At 37.4% G+C, this 16,583-nt stretch overlaps 1 protein-coding gene across 1 annotated transcript in view; it reads left to right on the forward strand.

The window, feature by feature from the left end:
• Positions 1-611: 611 nt before the first annotated feature.
• polrmt (polymerase (RNA) mitochondrial (DNA directed)) overlaps positions 612-16,583 on the forward strand; it is a 44,852-nt gene continuing 28,880 nt past the window's right edge. The window contains exons 1-9 of the mRNA XM_032572490.1: positions 612-806; positions 1,590-1,688; positions 1,918-2,747; positions 3,528-3,661; positions 8,603-8,789; positions 12,194-12,343; positions 14,164-14,331; positions 14,607-14,777; positions 15,873-16,112. Of these exons, the coding sequence (XP_032428381.1) occupies positions 674-806; positions 1,590-1,688; positions 1,918-2,747; positions 3,528-3,661; positions 8,603-8,789; positions 12,194-12,343; positions 14,164-14,331; positions 14,607-14,777; positions 15,873-16,112 (2,112 nt within the window). The 5' untranslated portion in view covers positions 612-673. The remainder of the gene's footprint in view (positions 807-1,589; positions 1,689-1,917; positions 2,748-3,527; positions 3,662-8,602; positions 8,790-12,193; positions 12,344-14,163; positions 14,332-14,606; positions 14,778-15,872; positions 16,113-16,583) is intronic.

Here is a 16,583-nt window from a genome sequence, read left to right on the forward strand (position 1 = left end):
TTGCTCCTGAGAATAACTGTCCTGGGATCGACTATCTTAGCAGTGGACAATGGTAATAAAAGCACCCTTATATTGGTATTTCTTGTGCTATATCTTAACATATCCATGTCATTATTCGCTGTATATTACGTCAATCCTTAATATTGCAGCTATATGAATTAATTAATTTATATCACTACTTGTACTACCACAATGACTAATAGTAATAATAATAATAATTAATATATTTCTAGCAGCAGCAACAGTAATCATCAACTGGGATAACAAAATGTGAATAATACTACTAATAAAGTAAAAATTACTATAATAATAATAATAATAACTTGTATTTGTTATGTTGTATTGTTTTTCATTATGTGATGATGATTGCCTCTGTTAGAAATCTAGCTGCTAATTATCTTATGTCCTTTTAAAGTGGGGCAACTGTTTTAGGCAATCTGCTGTCTTGTTAATTCATAAATAGAACCTTGGCAAAGAAAAGTATCGCCGATTCCTCTATGGAGGTATGTTTTAGCATATCTCCATCCATATTACTCGAGTCGCTGTTCGATGTTATCTGAACTCCTCTCATCAGGCCTGACGAAGGCGACAATATCTCGGCTGCCGATTAGCTACGTCTATTCCAATATGGCAGCGTAGTGCTCTTGGAGTAACGCGGCTGTTACATGTCAACATGTCTCTTCTCCGAGCTTGCTCGCTCGCCAAATGCCTCGGTCGGCGCAGTTTAGCGGACGCTCGCAGGTGTTTTGCGGAGCGCTGCCAGCTGTGTGTCTCGGTGAGAAGCACCGCAGTCAGACGGATATCAGGTAAGCCGCAGAAGGGAACTCTGTTCCTGACTAATATCAGTTTATCCTCCATGAAAAGTTTACTCATGTCTTCTCGTCTGACCCTTAAAATACTTTCTGGCTTTCATTCCACTAATACTCTGGTTTTGCTCAAAACCTCAATTATTCGTCCTTCAATGAGTAGCTTTGTTAGCTTCGTCGTTCCTCCACGTTCTTACCTTGATGTAGGCAAACAAAGTGATAAAATCACATGTTTCCAAACGAATACACAAAGTTCATCACCAACTATTGTTCTCGAGGATGACTACTACTGCTGTATCTTGATGGTCGATGGTTTAAAATTTCTTGTCTCTTCGTCCTTGAGCCAGAGACTGAAGTTCCAGATCCATGTTTACGGCACGAGGTTTTCTCTGTTATATGTCTCTGTGGGACATTTTGAATTTATACTTTAAAACATACATGTAACCTTAGAGTTTCAGTGTCAGTATAATAGTTATGCAGCATTGCAACCTCAAGGATGTGCACGGATACAGTATCAAGTGTACTCTTTCAGTTGAATTGTCTCTATGCTTTCATATTTTATATGCATATTACTGGACTAGATGAAAAGCTCAATGAGAAACGTAGTGACGTTATGAAAATGGAAAATAGCGAGAAGATTGAGAAAGAAAATGTGCAAATAAATGCATGTCTTTTGAATATTTCTTTGAGATCAAGAGTGAAAGACAAAATGTTAGTTTTTGAGAATTGGAATTTATGTCAGACAAATGAACCAGTATGTGTTTGTTTTTTTTTTTTTTCCAGAAACACCTTTCTGCCTACAAAGAAGAAATATTTCGTCTGTAATCCTGAAATCAGAGGATGCAAAGAAACGTGTGCATGAACAGTCTCAGTTGTTAGACGGTACGTTGACTTAGATTGCAGTTATCATTTTTAATTCACACACAAAAACAGGAGAATCGGTTTTTAGAGGACTTATACACACAATGCATGTTGCAAGGCAAGCTCCAGTTTTGATACATGTTTTACCAGACAAGTAGCAAACCATATTTTAAGTTTCCTTCTGAAGTTGTGTTGTGTTTTGCATCATTTCAATATAATGTGATATTTCTGTTCCCCTTCCTATTCATAGTCCTTAAAGCCAGGATCCAGCAACTCCAATCTGACGTCGTTTTAGATGTCCAACATGCAAAAGTCCAGTTTGTTAAATCTCCTTCTTTTGGGGGAGGTGTTTCATCTGGAAGGACTGTCAAAGGATCCTCTAAAGACAAAAGCGACATTCCTAAATCTGGGCAGGTGGTTACAAAAGGGGCCTCCAAGTCTCAGCCGAGCCGCTGGATGAAAAAATTATCTGAGGAGAACATAAATAAACTTAAGAAACAGCAGATCCTCCAGCAGAAAGTACAGAGAAACGCTAAAGAAAAGCTACCGGGGAAATCTAAAGCTAGCAAAAGTAGCTTAATGCCCACAGGTACAACACATAAAACTATGTCTTCTGCCGCAAAGAAGAGGAGAGGTGGCACGAAGCTGTCAGATGAAATCCGCTCCTCGGTTTCTTCAGCAGCCACTGTAACAGCCGCCACCTCATCAAAAGCAGCCGAGGCAGTTAAAACATCTAAACAGAAGCGGAGGGACTCAAAAAGTAAAGTTTCTGACAAGGACGCAACAAAAAAGACAAAGGACGGAGACCTGGCTGAGATTGAGAAGCTTGAAAAACGACTTGATGAGCAAGTACAGCAACGCATACGTTTGAGTACGACGGAGAGCTTCCAGGAGAGCAGCACAGGAAGTTCATGCGGGGACATCCAGCTCAGCATCCGCTCCTACCTGGAGGCGTGCGTGTTTATTGGGGACATTGAGCGCTCGCAAAATTTCCTGGTCAGTCAGCACAGAGTTATGAGTCGACGTAAACATCTTACCACAGATGTTTACAACATTATGATGAGGGTGTGGGCCAAAAAGGTAAGTGTCCCACATCCCATTTTAGAGGGTTAATATGCTGCAGTTTCCTTGACAACAGCAAAGTTCTATAGGTTTTATTTGGATTTTATATAATGAAACTTACACAGACTAGAGTGTAGATGTTAAGTGGAAGGAAAAAGATTACTGGTTTCACCACTTTCCTTGACCATATCCTATTTCTATTCATATCTTTTTTCCATTTCCAAATTATAGGTTGAACAATTTTCTGAGAGTTGTTCAAAGTCCATATTGTTTTGTAGCCTAACTCTTCTTTAAGGTTTCAAGGTTGCATCGTTTTGCATCCTTGATGTGTTGCTGACTTTTCATTAAATTCCACTAGTTTAATCTCTACATTTATTGGTTACACTGGAGTTTATTTACGACTACCAGAGTACGGGACAATGGATCCAAACCTATGCCACATTTTTAGATTTTAACTTGGACTAAATTTTATAAGTATTTCACCATTTTTATTAGACTTTACAGTGATGCAGTAATATGTGTTGGTCTAAAATTATTCATGGGGGAATTAACATCTTTGAAAGCATATTACAGTTGTTATAAAGTCACAAGGAGATTAGCATCTTTCATGTATTTATATTACAGTTTCAGCCAACTATGTTTTTACACGTTTATGTATGGCTTTCAGAAATAGGAAAAATGCTTATACCGTGTTATTATTTTTTTTAGGTTTAATTTCCTTTCTGTTTTTGTGTTATCAAGCATAAAGCGAGGAAAACCTTTTTCTCAAACACATAATCGTGGTTCTCTTTTCTTCAGGGCACGTTGAATCAGATTGGTCGTATCTTTATTCTGATGGAAGAAGCTGATCTGAAGCCAAACGTGGGCTCCTACTCGGCTGCACTGGAGTGTATGGGCCGAAATCCAAACTGCCCCCCAAAAGTAATTTCGAGGTACGTTTGCGAATGTACACATGACTATGCAAACCAAGATTATGAAGAAATTGGTTTATTATTGTAGTATTTTGTATTTTTTTAATAGATTTATTTAGAAATGTTGACATTAACTGGGTAAGAAAAATATCTCTAGGCTGTTCAACGTTTCAAAGAACTGTAGTAACAATAACAGAGTTTTGCCACCAGGGGTCATACTGTGGCTGTTTGTGTCTGGTAGTGTATTTTTTGGGGGAAGATACAGTTGCTGTTTGGTACTCTCATCAACTTCATCATTACCTTAAATGCTGACTTATTTAATTAAATTGCATTTGTTTAATATTATCTTTTGGACAAGTGCATATTTACTATCCATTTCTTATTTTAATCTTGTTTTTGTTGCAAATTTAGAAAAGCAAGTGATACAAATATCTGCCAGACTGTCTATTAATTATTACATGTGTTGAGCATTTTAAATTTTTTTTTACATTGGCTTTAATGATATCTGCGAGACATGACTCGTGGCTTCAAGAGAGAAAAGTCCATGCAGCAAAATTGCTCTGTTTGCATTTTGCTCCAGTTGCCATTTATCAGCCAGTCTGCTGCCCAGTATTAGATTTTATTTGTATTTTATGCTGCACGTAAGATTAGTCTGGAGTTATTGTAGTTGCAGGGTGTAGTGGGTTTCCTCTTTAATTTATCTCAATGCATATTGCTACTTAGACTCTGGTTATTTATTATGTCTGCACAGAGATAACGACACAAACAAAATGAGGTAAACAAAGGGAACAGATTGAAAATATAATACAAAAGACATAAAAAGTGGGTCATCGGAATGAGACAGCATTGGAAAAGTAGAGTTTTTTTTCCATAGACAATTTCAACATGACTAATAGGAATTCAGAGGGAGTCATCTCTCTGTGACTTGAACAAAGGTCAGGTTTTATGGAAATGGAAATCACTTAGAAAGTGGCACAGAGGACTGAGGAGAGATACAGGAAATCCTGGACAGGTCTTTCAAATGTTAAGAAAATTAGACATTGGTGTTGGCAAATCAAAGCCTGATCGGTTTATCACTAGTTGTTTACAACTTGCTAACTAAAATTAGCAATCGAAACCAATACATTATTCCAGTAAGTTTTCTTTGCCTGTTCGTAAGATCGATCAAGTCTATAACTCCAAGCATTTCAGTCCAAGAACACCTAAGTAACTTCTATACACTTTACTTGAAGTTCAGAAGAAATCTGCTTATTGAAAGATATAATATTATAATTTCCATATTTTCGATTGAGTTTAAAATGGCTACCTCTATTAAAGATGCTGAACTTAAAAAAAAGCAGAAATTGGTAGCAGTAAATGTTGCATCTGTGATCTTTGTTCTCTCTGAATTATAAAGGGAAACTGACCGTGGTGTAGATTAACATGGGCCACGTGTATTATTTTAGATAGTTTCTTGTTTAACTCTTGAAATGTGATTAATTAGACATTAATTCCTACATTTCAGTAAAACATAAAACCTGCTTTCCTTTTTTACCCAGATTGACAATCTTTAACATGTAAAACCTGATCAATGACTGATTTATGGGACATTTTGTTCCATTCAGGGTCCCATGCACTGATGCAGTTGCATTGGTAATGCAAAACTGTGTCCTATTCACATCCTCATATGTTTCCTGTTTCAGTAACCGCACACGCAGGAACCTATGAACACACACACTGGGAACATCGCCCTATGCTGTGCGGTCCAATAGCAGGCCATGTGGCAGGCCGATAAGGTTGGCAGTATGATTGGGTTGGTCCATCGATCAGTGTAAGCTGATCCAAACATGACATTGTGGTTCTGCAGCGTTGCATTTTCTCCCCAGTCTTTCCTTTATTTTAACTTCCTCATTATCATCCTGAGTCTAGTCATTTTTATTTATTTATTTTTGACATCACTGTTCTGCCCCCCCCCTCACACACTCAAATTCTTCTCTCCTATTAAGTCACTTCCACCACATCCTCGCCCTGAATGTACCCTTTTATAGTTTGCGACTCTCTCACAGAGACATACGCACTCATCCCTTTAAGATTTCCTTTTGAAAGTGCTGTGTCCTCCAGAGCTCTGCGTTCCCCAGGGTGCAGCAGAGCAGTCACCAGGCTGATTATGCTCTATCTGTCAACCTCTCTGCCCTCTTTGTTCCTCTGGACCACACTGCCAGCTCCCAGACTAATTCTGCCTTTGTTCGAGGCTTTCTCATTTGCCCAGACCAAAATTGCACGTTTCAACACGAGTGTCTCCAAGGCGGGAAGGAAAATACCGTGACCCCCTTTGCATCGCTGTGCGGCTATCTTGAGCTGTGGAGTGCTTTTGTTTTTGCCTGTGACAAACAGATCCCAGCTCTCTTCTGATTAGTTTTTAATAGGTGGAAGCTGCTGAGCCAGGGTTTTCTCCTGATGTTAATTAGCTCACTGTTATTTATAATTGTCTGGAGTAAAAGGTGTGTGCAGGCTGAAGCAGAGCTCTGCTGTCCTCTGTGACTGGTGATAAATGGGTTTCTTCTCGCTCCTTTCTCTCGGCTTTGTGGTGTTGTTGTTTTGGTGGCCTCTAGGGGGCACTGCAAGCAAACATACTTAAGGTATCTATGTATGTATCTCGTCTGAAACTTTTTCAAACATTAATTTTTAAACTATTGGGTGAAATACAGCTAGTTGAAAACCTAATGGGTGAGCATGATAAATATGATGCAGTCAGAGTAAAATGTTTAAATTAAAGATGTTTGCAGGGCAGTAAAACAATTTATTAAAAAAATAGCAAAATCTTTTGAGCAGCTAAACCATTTTATCTTTGAAGAACAAATATTTAATTTGCAGTGCCTTGCAAGGATATTGATGATCTATGAATGTTTGTCTCATTCAAACTATAGAGTTTAAGGTATTTTTGTGGGATATTATGTGGTATAGCAAGTCAAAGTAGTGCATGATTGTGAAGTTAAATATAAAGATTTTCTGAATGTTTACGAAATACAGTTTTGCAGGTATTCTTATTCCACCCCTTCACTCTGCTACCCTTAAATGAAATCTAAGGGTAAAATACAAATGGATACCTTCAAAGGTCAGCAGTAAATAGAACTGCCTGTAACTTTATCTGAGTAGTATCAATACATCTCTTCTGTAAGAAAATTGGAGAGCAAACAGAATCATAAAAAGCACACCGTAAGGTCCGGTTTTCAGTTCATGCGTTGGAGGATGCCTTTATTTCAGTACAAATGGACTTTTCAGTCTTTAATGTGTAAAAAGGAATATTTTCAAAGCCACATGTTTTCACTGTTTGCTTTAGATGTATTCTCTACTTTGTATGGGTCTAAGACATAAAATCCCATTTGAAGTTTGTGGTTGTAACGTGACAAAATGTGGAGAAGTTAGTGGTACAAATACGTTCGTAAGGCACTGCAATTATAGGAAGATTTTATTAAACATTTCATCTATATTCAACAAAGCGTTTGCTCATTGGTATAATCTGGATTCAGTAATGGAGACTTTTTCTCCCTCGCGGAGATCTCCTGGTGATTCTATTCAAATATAAATTTCACTGATGTTGTCAGGAGCCATCTGGGCCTGGATCAAACTGATCAGCCTGACAGAAGGATTGTCAATGCAAATGCCCAAATTTATATTCTGTAGCACTTTGCCTTGTTTTTTTTTTTTTTTTTGTTCCTTTTTAAATCTGAATTAATCAGATAGTTGGCAGGTCATTATTATTCCAGCATCCGCAGGGAGGTCAGATGTCATGAACTTTCAAATTGTGATCTGACGTAACAACCATAAAGTGGCACACTTCTGAAAATCTACATCACATGTTTTAATGGGCTGTATTCTGGTGAAAATGCCCTAAAGTAGAAGTATGTGATGTCTACTATACAGTTAAAAATGTTTTGTTTCATGAAATGCTGTTGTGATTGTAAGAAAGGAATTGGGGAAAAAAAACTTAAACATCAGTCTATATTCTAAAGGAAATTCATATATAACCAGCACCATTACCACTGATGATTTATTTTGTGCAACTATATCTGGAAGCAGTTGTTTAATTTAACTGTATTTCTTGAGTTTTTACATTGCTACAGAAATGCCTCACATAAACCTGCATATAGTTTTATACTGTCATGAAGAAAATGTCAAGTATTGGATCTTGGTGTGTGGTGTACCTATTATTATTATTTTTTTTTATTTATTTTGTTTTATTTTATTTTTTCTCTAGAACTGTGTTAAAAAATAAATAGCCATCCTGTATATTGTTCTCCAATGTATGAAACATAGCAAACACGATAGTGCTGAATAGTTATATTGTGATATTGTGACACACACACATGCCCACGCCCTCACACAAAAGAAACTAACAAAACATTAAACCTGTACTTCCAGAGGTTGTAATATGGTCTATTTTTAAGAAGAAATATGTATTTTAATTATTTGAATCCTTTGTCTTTTACAATATTTTTCCTAACTTCCAGGTCAAACCTTTTATTTGAATACATTATTTTGCATACATTTTCTGATTGTTTGCAGTGAAGCTCAACAGGAATTTGAGTTACAGAACACATCAGTAACCCAGGGGTTAAGATCAGCTCTCGCTGGTGAAATGTGGAAATTTTATTTCTTGTTTCAGATTAATGTAATGCAACAAACTCTACTTTTTCAGTTTGCAAAAGCTTTGGCAGCTGTCATGTTCTTTGATGTACTAAAAATCTGATAAATATTTGGATTCATGGTGAAAGTTTGTTAAAGTTAACTGCTGAATTAAAGCTAAGTTTATTCATATAAGTTTGCCTGTGTTACAATTTCTAAAAGAGACTTTAAAACCCTTAGATAAAACTGAAAATCAGTTCAGCCTCTAAAAAAAAACAAAAAAAAACACGACTCTATGAATCACAAATTGCAGGTAAAAAATAACCGCCTGCCCTTTGGCTGTGTCTCATTGTCCAGGTGTCTGAATCAAATGAAGAAGGATGGGCTGTGTGTGGATGATCTGTTCAGGGAGTGTGTTTTCCAACAAGATGAAAGGGACATGCTGCTGAAGGCAGTTCAGACTGTAAAACCAGACTACGAGCCCAGCCTCACCCTGAACGCAAGCCAGTGTTCCTCACCACTTGTACAGGACTTCTACACAAATGTAAGTCGGATGGTGTTTCAGGGGCTGATCATTCGCCAGTAGAGGCGGCGTTATTTTGCAGGCACATTTTCCACAAACTCTGATATTTCACTTTCAACTTTGCTGATTTGAGTTCAGTGAGTATCCAAATGGAAAAACAGAACAAACATTGATGCCTTCGTTAAAGTTAATCAGTGCATCTAGCTTTTTAAAATTTAGGTAGCTAACTGGGATGTATATTATTTTGTGGCAGTTTGTCCAATATGCTTTGTCAGGTGAAGCACCAGAGAGTGCGGTAAGCTGTCAGAAGACTCCAGTGTGACTACGATAGATTTGATTTTCACCGCTTAACAACCAGAAAAGCACAGACCTATTTATAGTTGCCCAGCTCTGCTGTCTAATGGCTTCTCTGCTTGTGTTGCCTCTTTTCCTCTCACCTCTCCTACATTATTATCACCTCCCTTTCTTCTTAGGCATGTCACGTGACTCATCAACAGCCTTTTGAACAATTGTTGTATTTTTAGCTTGTGTCCATGCACCATTTTTACCATCTTTACTTGTCTTCCGACTGATTGTCATATTTTTGGCCTGATTGTATTAGATTGCTGCTAACAGCATGTGATGTGTTTTTTTTTTTTTGTAATCCTGAGGTCATGCAGTGATGGTACAAAGAAAGTAGGCCCTCTCTTATGTGTTTAATAAAACTCCTCTTGTCTTTACCTGGAGCTAAAGCTACTGCTGGTATATCCAACCACAAATGAACAGCAAGACATGATGTATTATACCCAGTCATTATTTATTTAAAGAAAAATATTGCCAAAATGCTGCATCAGTATGTGATTTATTAGCTTCATAAATTTCCCCTGGGATCAATACAGACCATCTAATCTAATCTCACTTGACCTCTATAAGCAAAAACAGGATGGTAATCCACTTCTATATGACCTCTTACATTGTTGTTGTAGGGAGTTGTGTCTTGCCTTCTTAAAACGGATTCAGCTCATGAAGTCCACAATGTCATCACTCATATTCATTTTCATTTGTGATTGGGTTTGATTTGAGGCTTATACTTTAAAGCAAATTTGTACTAGCTCAATCTATTTAAGATGACTCAACAAAATTTTAAACTAAAACAGAAGCTCAGACTAATTTCACAGAATGTTTACTTGTTTAAACTTTTAAAGGGTTTAAAGCGGTAGCATGTAAATTTTACATACAGTATGTTTTTTTACATATTTATTGAAACTTTCACTATTTCCTAACAGTATAACAGGGAATCTGTGCAGGAATACACTGATTAGGAAAAATCAGTCAGAGCCATGAGGAGGGTCTGGTGCTGTCAATCATACTTTGACAAAAAAACAAAGAAAAAGAAAAATCTTTATTGTCAACATGAAAATCTTGGCGAACAGTTTACCACTGAAGCTGGTTAATTTTTTTTGTCCTAAACTTATAAGATGTTAAAATTGAAAGAGGGGCATCTTTTGATCTATTACCATAAAAAAACATGTACAGTATAGCTAAACCAAAATTATTTATTCATAAACTTAGCAAAATTAAAAGATATTTACATTCAAGTAAGGATGTTTTTTCTGATAACAAGCAGTATATTCATGTTACTACCAGTCAGAAGAAACCTATTGGTCAAATTAACACATTATTTTAAACTTGAATCTACTAGGGTTATGGGTATTTTTGGGTTTTTATGTGAGACCCTGCCTTCTTCTGAAATATGAGAACAGTTTAAATGTGCCTGTTTCTTTAATGGTGACTTTGATAGCCTTCGTACAGGTAAATGATCCAACCACGACTCTGACTTTTTGGCAGGCCACAAAAGCTTAAAGGCTGTCCAAATAACTAGATAAGAGAGGAGCAGCCCGGACGGCCTCTGGAGAGTTTTGATTCGCTGTTTGCAGCAGAAGCTCGGTCTAATTAGAACATTGTTTGTTGGTGTGAAAATGAATTTTGATGAAGCTGTAGATCGTACAAAATGCAGTTTGATCTAGTTTCAACGTGTCTTCAGAGACTGATGTGTTTTTTCTCATTGATTTATTTTGGCCTTCATTGCTGTTAATCACGCTAACCATGCAAGAACTAAATAGTGCTTACTTCCCTATTCAAACTTTATTTCACTCGGTTAAATAACTTGAGTCTGCTTTGCTGGATAAGGAAAAATTACTTTTAGAGTTAAATACCAAATTCTTTTGCTTAAATACCCATTTTCTCTGCTTTCTAAAGCTCTCAAAGGTTGGTTGATGGTTTTACTAAAATAGTTGTCTGGAACAATTCATACTATATGATACTTAGGACATTGCCTCCACAGACTTGTCTTATTTCTTCTTTCTATACACTTGTCTTTCTTTCTGTCTTCTTTCTTGATGCCATGTGTTCCCCAGGTAAGACTGGCCTATCCATGTGAACACATCACAGCCGCTCCATGGTTCTGCAATTGCTCCATGGTAGATGCTTTTGTGACTATTGTTGTCCCATTCAGCGCTTGCAAAGGGTCAGCTTGGCCAACGCAGCTGTGATGTAAATGCAATATGTATTCTGAAGCTTTTCTCTCAAAGCCAGCAGTAACCTCTTCAGCAGTTTGAGCTTCTGTTGCTCATATATTAGATCGGACCACATAAGCCAGTTTTTTGTCCTTGTGTGCATCAGTGAGCATTGACCAACGATGGCCTCAGAAATCAAGACATCCAAACTCCTTCAATTTCAAGAACAAATGAGAAACCAAGATCAGAATAGGTTTCCGAAGACATTGGGCTTTAAAACTCTAGTGAACCACATTGAGAGCCGTAGAGAAAGCTTGGATTATGACTACCAAAATTACTGGTCAGAATTCACAATTTCCCCATTATGGAGGAGACTGGGCTTAACATTTTTGTGACTCTCTTCGGTTTCACTAGGTCAAGTGTGCACTGTTAAACTTTTAATCTTACAAGCATGGATTGGGAAAATCCTATTTTCAGCAATCATGAAACATTGCACAGAGAATAGCTGAGACACAGCAGCTGTGCGTCAGATATGTTGATTGTGCAATATGTACTCAAGCAGCACGCAGCACCACACAGCTGGTGTGAAGCTGCTGTAAAGGCTCAGTTTTTATGCACCTGCGAGTTTAAATGAGGTAGCCTCCAATCGTCTGCTGGCAAACATTTCATCCAAGATGCTGGTTTCCCTACTCTGTTGTATAACACTCAGCTGAGCCTTATGAACGGACCAGTTGGTTCACAAACAAGCACAGGTTAGCTGGGAGTGTGTTTTCCATTTCAATGGACTTTAAAAATTATTTAGCAGTGAAGCTTTTACTTCAGAACCATCAAGATTCTACTTCTGTGGAATTAGGCTTGGTAATATTATCCAATAAAACTTTTTTTTAATTATTATTTTGTGTGTCTGTCTGGATTTTGTTTCTGTTTTAGAGGGAGCATCACATTTATCCCAAACTTGACTTCACTCAGGAGGAGCTCCAGAGGTGTTTTCAATGTCAGCTCAGTGTGGAGCAGGCCTGCACCATCACCATCGACTCTGTTGAGGCGATGAAGCCCGTCACTGAGAACATGGTTAAAATGGTAACTATACTCCCCAGCTGCATGTTTTCAACCTAAACCCCCCCCCATATGTAGTAGTGACAGCTTAAACTCCTAGGGTTAAAGTTTTCTTGGGTCATCCTTGTAATAATTTATATCCAGACTTGATGCCTTTTGGTGTCTCGTGTCCTATTCTTGTGCTCAGCCTTTTCTTCAACTCTGGCATTTGCAGCCAGGCCTGGCTTGCCTGACTCTGCAGATGGGCTATGTGGGAAGCGAGCAGGCAGAGAGTCTCTGGTGGTCTGGCAGCATTTACAGACTGCCAGCGCTGAATAATTATGCATTGTAATGGAGCCCTCTGGAGAGAACGTGCAGTCACCTCTTGCTCCAAAATCTGAACCAGTGTTTCTGCTTCATTCAAACTTCTGTGATACTTAAACCTGTGCCAGAAAGAACCGCTTAAGTGGGACACTTTTATTCCCTCAATTAAAATGCTTAGATAATTTTGTTTAGCCAATTTACACAAATTGAGTTTGGTGAAAAAAAAAGTTAACTTTGTATTAACAAACTTGCCATAGCATTACCACTACATCTGGAATAAACCTGATAAAGAAGGTTTTACTTTTTCTGACTTACGAAGGGTGCAGCTTGTAAACCCCTTCAGCTCTTCAGCAATTTGCTACAACTGCAAACGTCTGGGTGTTTTATCAGGATTTCATATCATACAACACGACATGTACACATGAATGTAAAGTGGATTCCACTTGTATCTTAAACTCTGCATGAACTCATACAGAGCTCTTCTGTCAAAAGTTTGTTGGGGAATATTAGTCAAGAAACATAAAAGTCAATGTAGTTGTTTAATTTAAAGTTTATGAATGTCTTCAAATGACCAGACCTAAATTTAATTTGGCAAGACTTAAAATCGTTATCCAGATGAATTCATGATTTCTTTTACGTTCAGTTTACCATCCTCTTTGCAATTATGCACTACTTTGTAATGGTCTACCTATAAAGTCTAATTTAAAACACACTGCTCTTTAATTTGACAAAAAGGTCATTCTAGTGTTTTAGTAGTTTTGCACAGTTGTCTATATTGTGTATATATAAATTGAAAATAACATCATTTAATTTTTTTGTGTCTCTGCCATGTCCACAGGCTGTTGACTGGCTGTTAATAGTCATACTAGATATTTTATCTGACAGAAAAGCTGCTACAGGTTAATTAGCACATCCGTAAATTAATCATGTTGCATTTGCATTCATCTGTTTGCCACTCCCATACAATCGGTTTCCCTCACTTTTCATATACTTTCCATCCTTAGATGTATTCAAGACCAAATCAAATAGTTTTAACATTTATTTTTTGTGCATCATTTAGATGAGATATTAAGCTGCATTAGTCTAAGATTTTTAAAAGCTGCTACATAAGTAAATCCAATATCTTAACTGTACCATAGCTTAATAAAATGGAAGGCTTTACTGTCTGTTAGTCTTTTTTTTTGTTTTTCCAAACCGATGGATACAAATATGTTTGTTTGTATTATATCGCCTCTGTCCAGAGTCGGATATCCAGGAAAATGAATCTATCCTCATTTGCATTGTCTGTTTATTCATGAGTCTGTGTGGAATAAGCCCATCCCAGTTTTGTTTTTGTTTTTTTCCCGATATTTTGTAAAGATGCATACTGTGTTTTTCCCACTTTCATCAGTACAATTTTTATGCCAAACCACCTCAAAAAAAATCCCACCTACACAGTGACTCCGGTAGAGTATACCTGTTGTGTGTTTTTGTCTCTTGCGTTGGGTTCATTTTATTTTTGCTCTCTCCGATGGATGACTTCCAGTTGTGTCATCTTTCAGAGGGAACTGCTGGCAGAACAGCGGGCACAGTGGCAGATGGTTCTCCTCCAGGCACTGAGGGAGAACAAGATGATCCTGACCAAAACCAACACCAGGGACTACAAGCTTAACCTTTATCCATATCTCTGTCTGCTGGAGGATAAGGAGTACGTTGACATTATGATACAGGTAATAAAAGCCCGTTGTACCTACTGCATAACAAAATGTCTCAAGCCCAAAATGTTCCAAAGACTTCTCTGGGTTTGAAATAGATGTCATACATGCAGAGAAAAATGTCATTTTTGTAGTATAAACTTAAAGTGAAAAAAAGGCCTTTTCTTTCATTGTATTGTACCAGATAATAATAAAAGTTTCCAATTTATATTTATTACAATGTGTGTTTTAAATACTCACTTAATTTTCGGTGTTTCTTATGCTTTGAACTGTGCTGTATTTTTCTGCAGAGTGTTTCTAACCTGCCTCCTAGTGGGGAGTCCCTGAAGATTTTAGCTCATGATCTGGGCAACAGGATCTATACCAAGTACTGTGTGAGACAGAAGCACCAGAATGGCATTGTAGAAAAGCTGGGAAGTATTTATGATGCCTACACAGAACTGCTGGCCAAAGATACCAAGGTAAAAAAAAAAAAAGAAACAATAATTTTATATTACAGGTTTTTTTTCTTCATTTGTCCCAAATACATCCTAAATCCTGAGAAGACTAGTTTGTTATGCAAATTATATATAAATTAGGAATTAGATGTATTTTTATACTGTTAATCTTTCAGAGAAAACTAGTTATTTTCCTTTAACCCATATAATTTCCACTGTAGCAACCAGTTCTAAATCAGATTAACAGGGTAGACATATTCCAGTATGGTAGTGCTTCAAGATCTATCCTGGATTATGGATAGGTTTTGTCCAGGAATGTGCAACCATTGAAGATGGTGCTAATCAGTTTTTACTGGTGAATGTCTCCAGAATTTTCTATTCGCTTCCAGCTGTGACAGATAATATTTCCTGTTATCTATAGATAACAGGAGTAGCTGGAGTTCTTGTTTTCAAAAACAATATTTTTAAACTAGACACTAATGTTGAATATCACTGTGCTTTACAGCGCTTAGCTTTAAATGCATAAATAAAATTGTCTAACCTATGTTGGCAAAGTTTTTAGGTTAATTAAATTATTTGTCGACTTTTCCTTTTAGTAAATTTAGTACATGTGGTAAATTCAAAGTAAATTTGAATCAGGAACCCAACATGCTGCTGCTGAATGTTTGTTGTTAATGGTTCATTGGGACAAGGCTTAACTTTAAAAAAATCAGCTTTTGTTACAATCTTCTTATAGTGTAGATGTGAGTTTGCACTCTTTGTCCCTAACTCTGTATTTTGATGGCTTCATACACCCTTGGGAAGATGCTAAAATTAGCACAATTATAACAAGCCGGATGCTTGTTTAACTCCAGCTGTTAGCAAGACAGGAAGTTTGTTAAGGTGCTTGTTTTTCCATTGGAGGTCATTTATATGCAGACTTTGTTGTTTAAAACAATGCCAATTATAATTTTTTTAGGGCAGCTCATCTAAAAGTGTTGCTCGCTTGTCTCTGCTATTAGTTCACGTTTATTTTTTCATGCACCAATTTTGAGGCCAGTAGATGTGTAACAAAGCTAGCAATCTTCATGTAGATTACTTAAATAAAAGCTTTACAAAGGTTCTGGTGTTTTCCTTCAGGTGTGCAATGTCCTTCCAAGGGAGCAGTGGTGTAAACTGGAGATGGAGCAGAGTTCAGGACCCACGCTCCAGGGTGCAGAGACAAGTTGGCCATATGTTCTAATGCTGGAGCTGGGAACCTTCATTGTGGACATAATGGTGAAGAATCTTAAAATTAACAGTGACATCCTGAACCCCGCCTATGACAGAAAGCGCATCCCCATCCTCTACCACATGTATACCTTCCGCAGCACCAGACAGGTACAGACCCACGTTTTTATGTGCAGCCTCTCTGATGTAGAATTCCCTGCAGCTGTTAGCAAAATTGTACCTTACTTGAAATTTACTTGGGCAAGCTTCACAAAGCATCAACTCCACTCTGTTCACAAAAAGAGAACTGTCTTGTAGCTTCAAACTTTCTGCATAATCTGCATTTAGAGACAATTACTTGTTCTTCAACTCACGAGGGCTAAGTTTAAAGGACGAAAAATACAGAACGCTTCACCACTGTCTTCAATTACGTTTGATAAAAGCAAAGCATTGATGTTTGTAATGCAATTTTGACTTTTGAAAACCAAACAAAATGGAGAACATCATCTTGATTTGTGAGGTTGGGGGGAAAATGAGTCAGTCTTACGCAAAGCAGAACACCACTGGATTCAAAACATGTTGGTTGTTTTCCACACAAAACTTTAGATGAATGCCTAAGGGACTGTGGAAATGTGCACAGCC

The sequence above is a fragment of the Xiphophorus hellerii genome, chromosome 9 (assembly GCF_003331165.1).
Source record: "Xiphophorus hellerii strain 12219 chromosome 9, Xiphophorus_hellerii-4.1, whole genome shotgun sequence".
NCBI classification, from domain to species: Eukaryota; Metazoa; Chordata; class Actinopteri; order Cyprinodontiformes; family Poeciliidae; genus Xiphophorus; species Xiphophorus hellerii.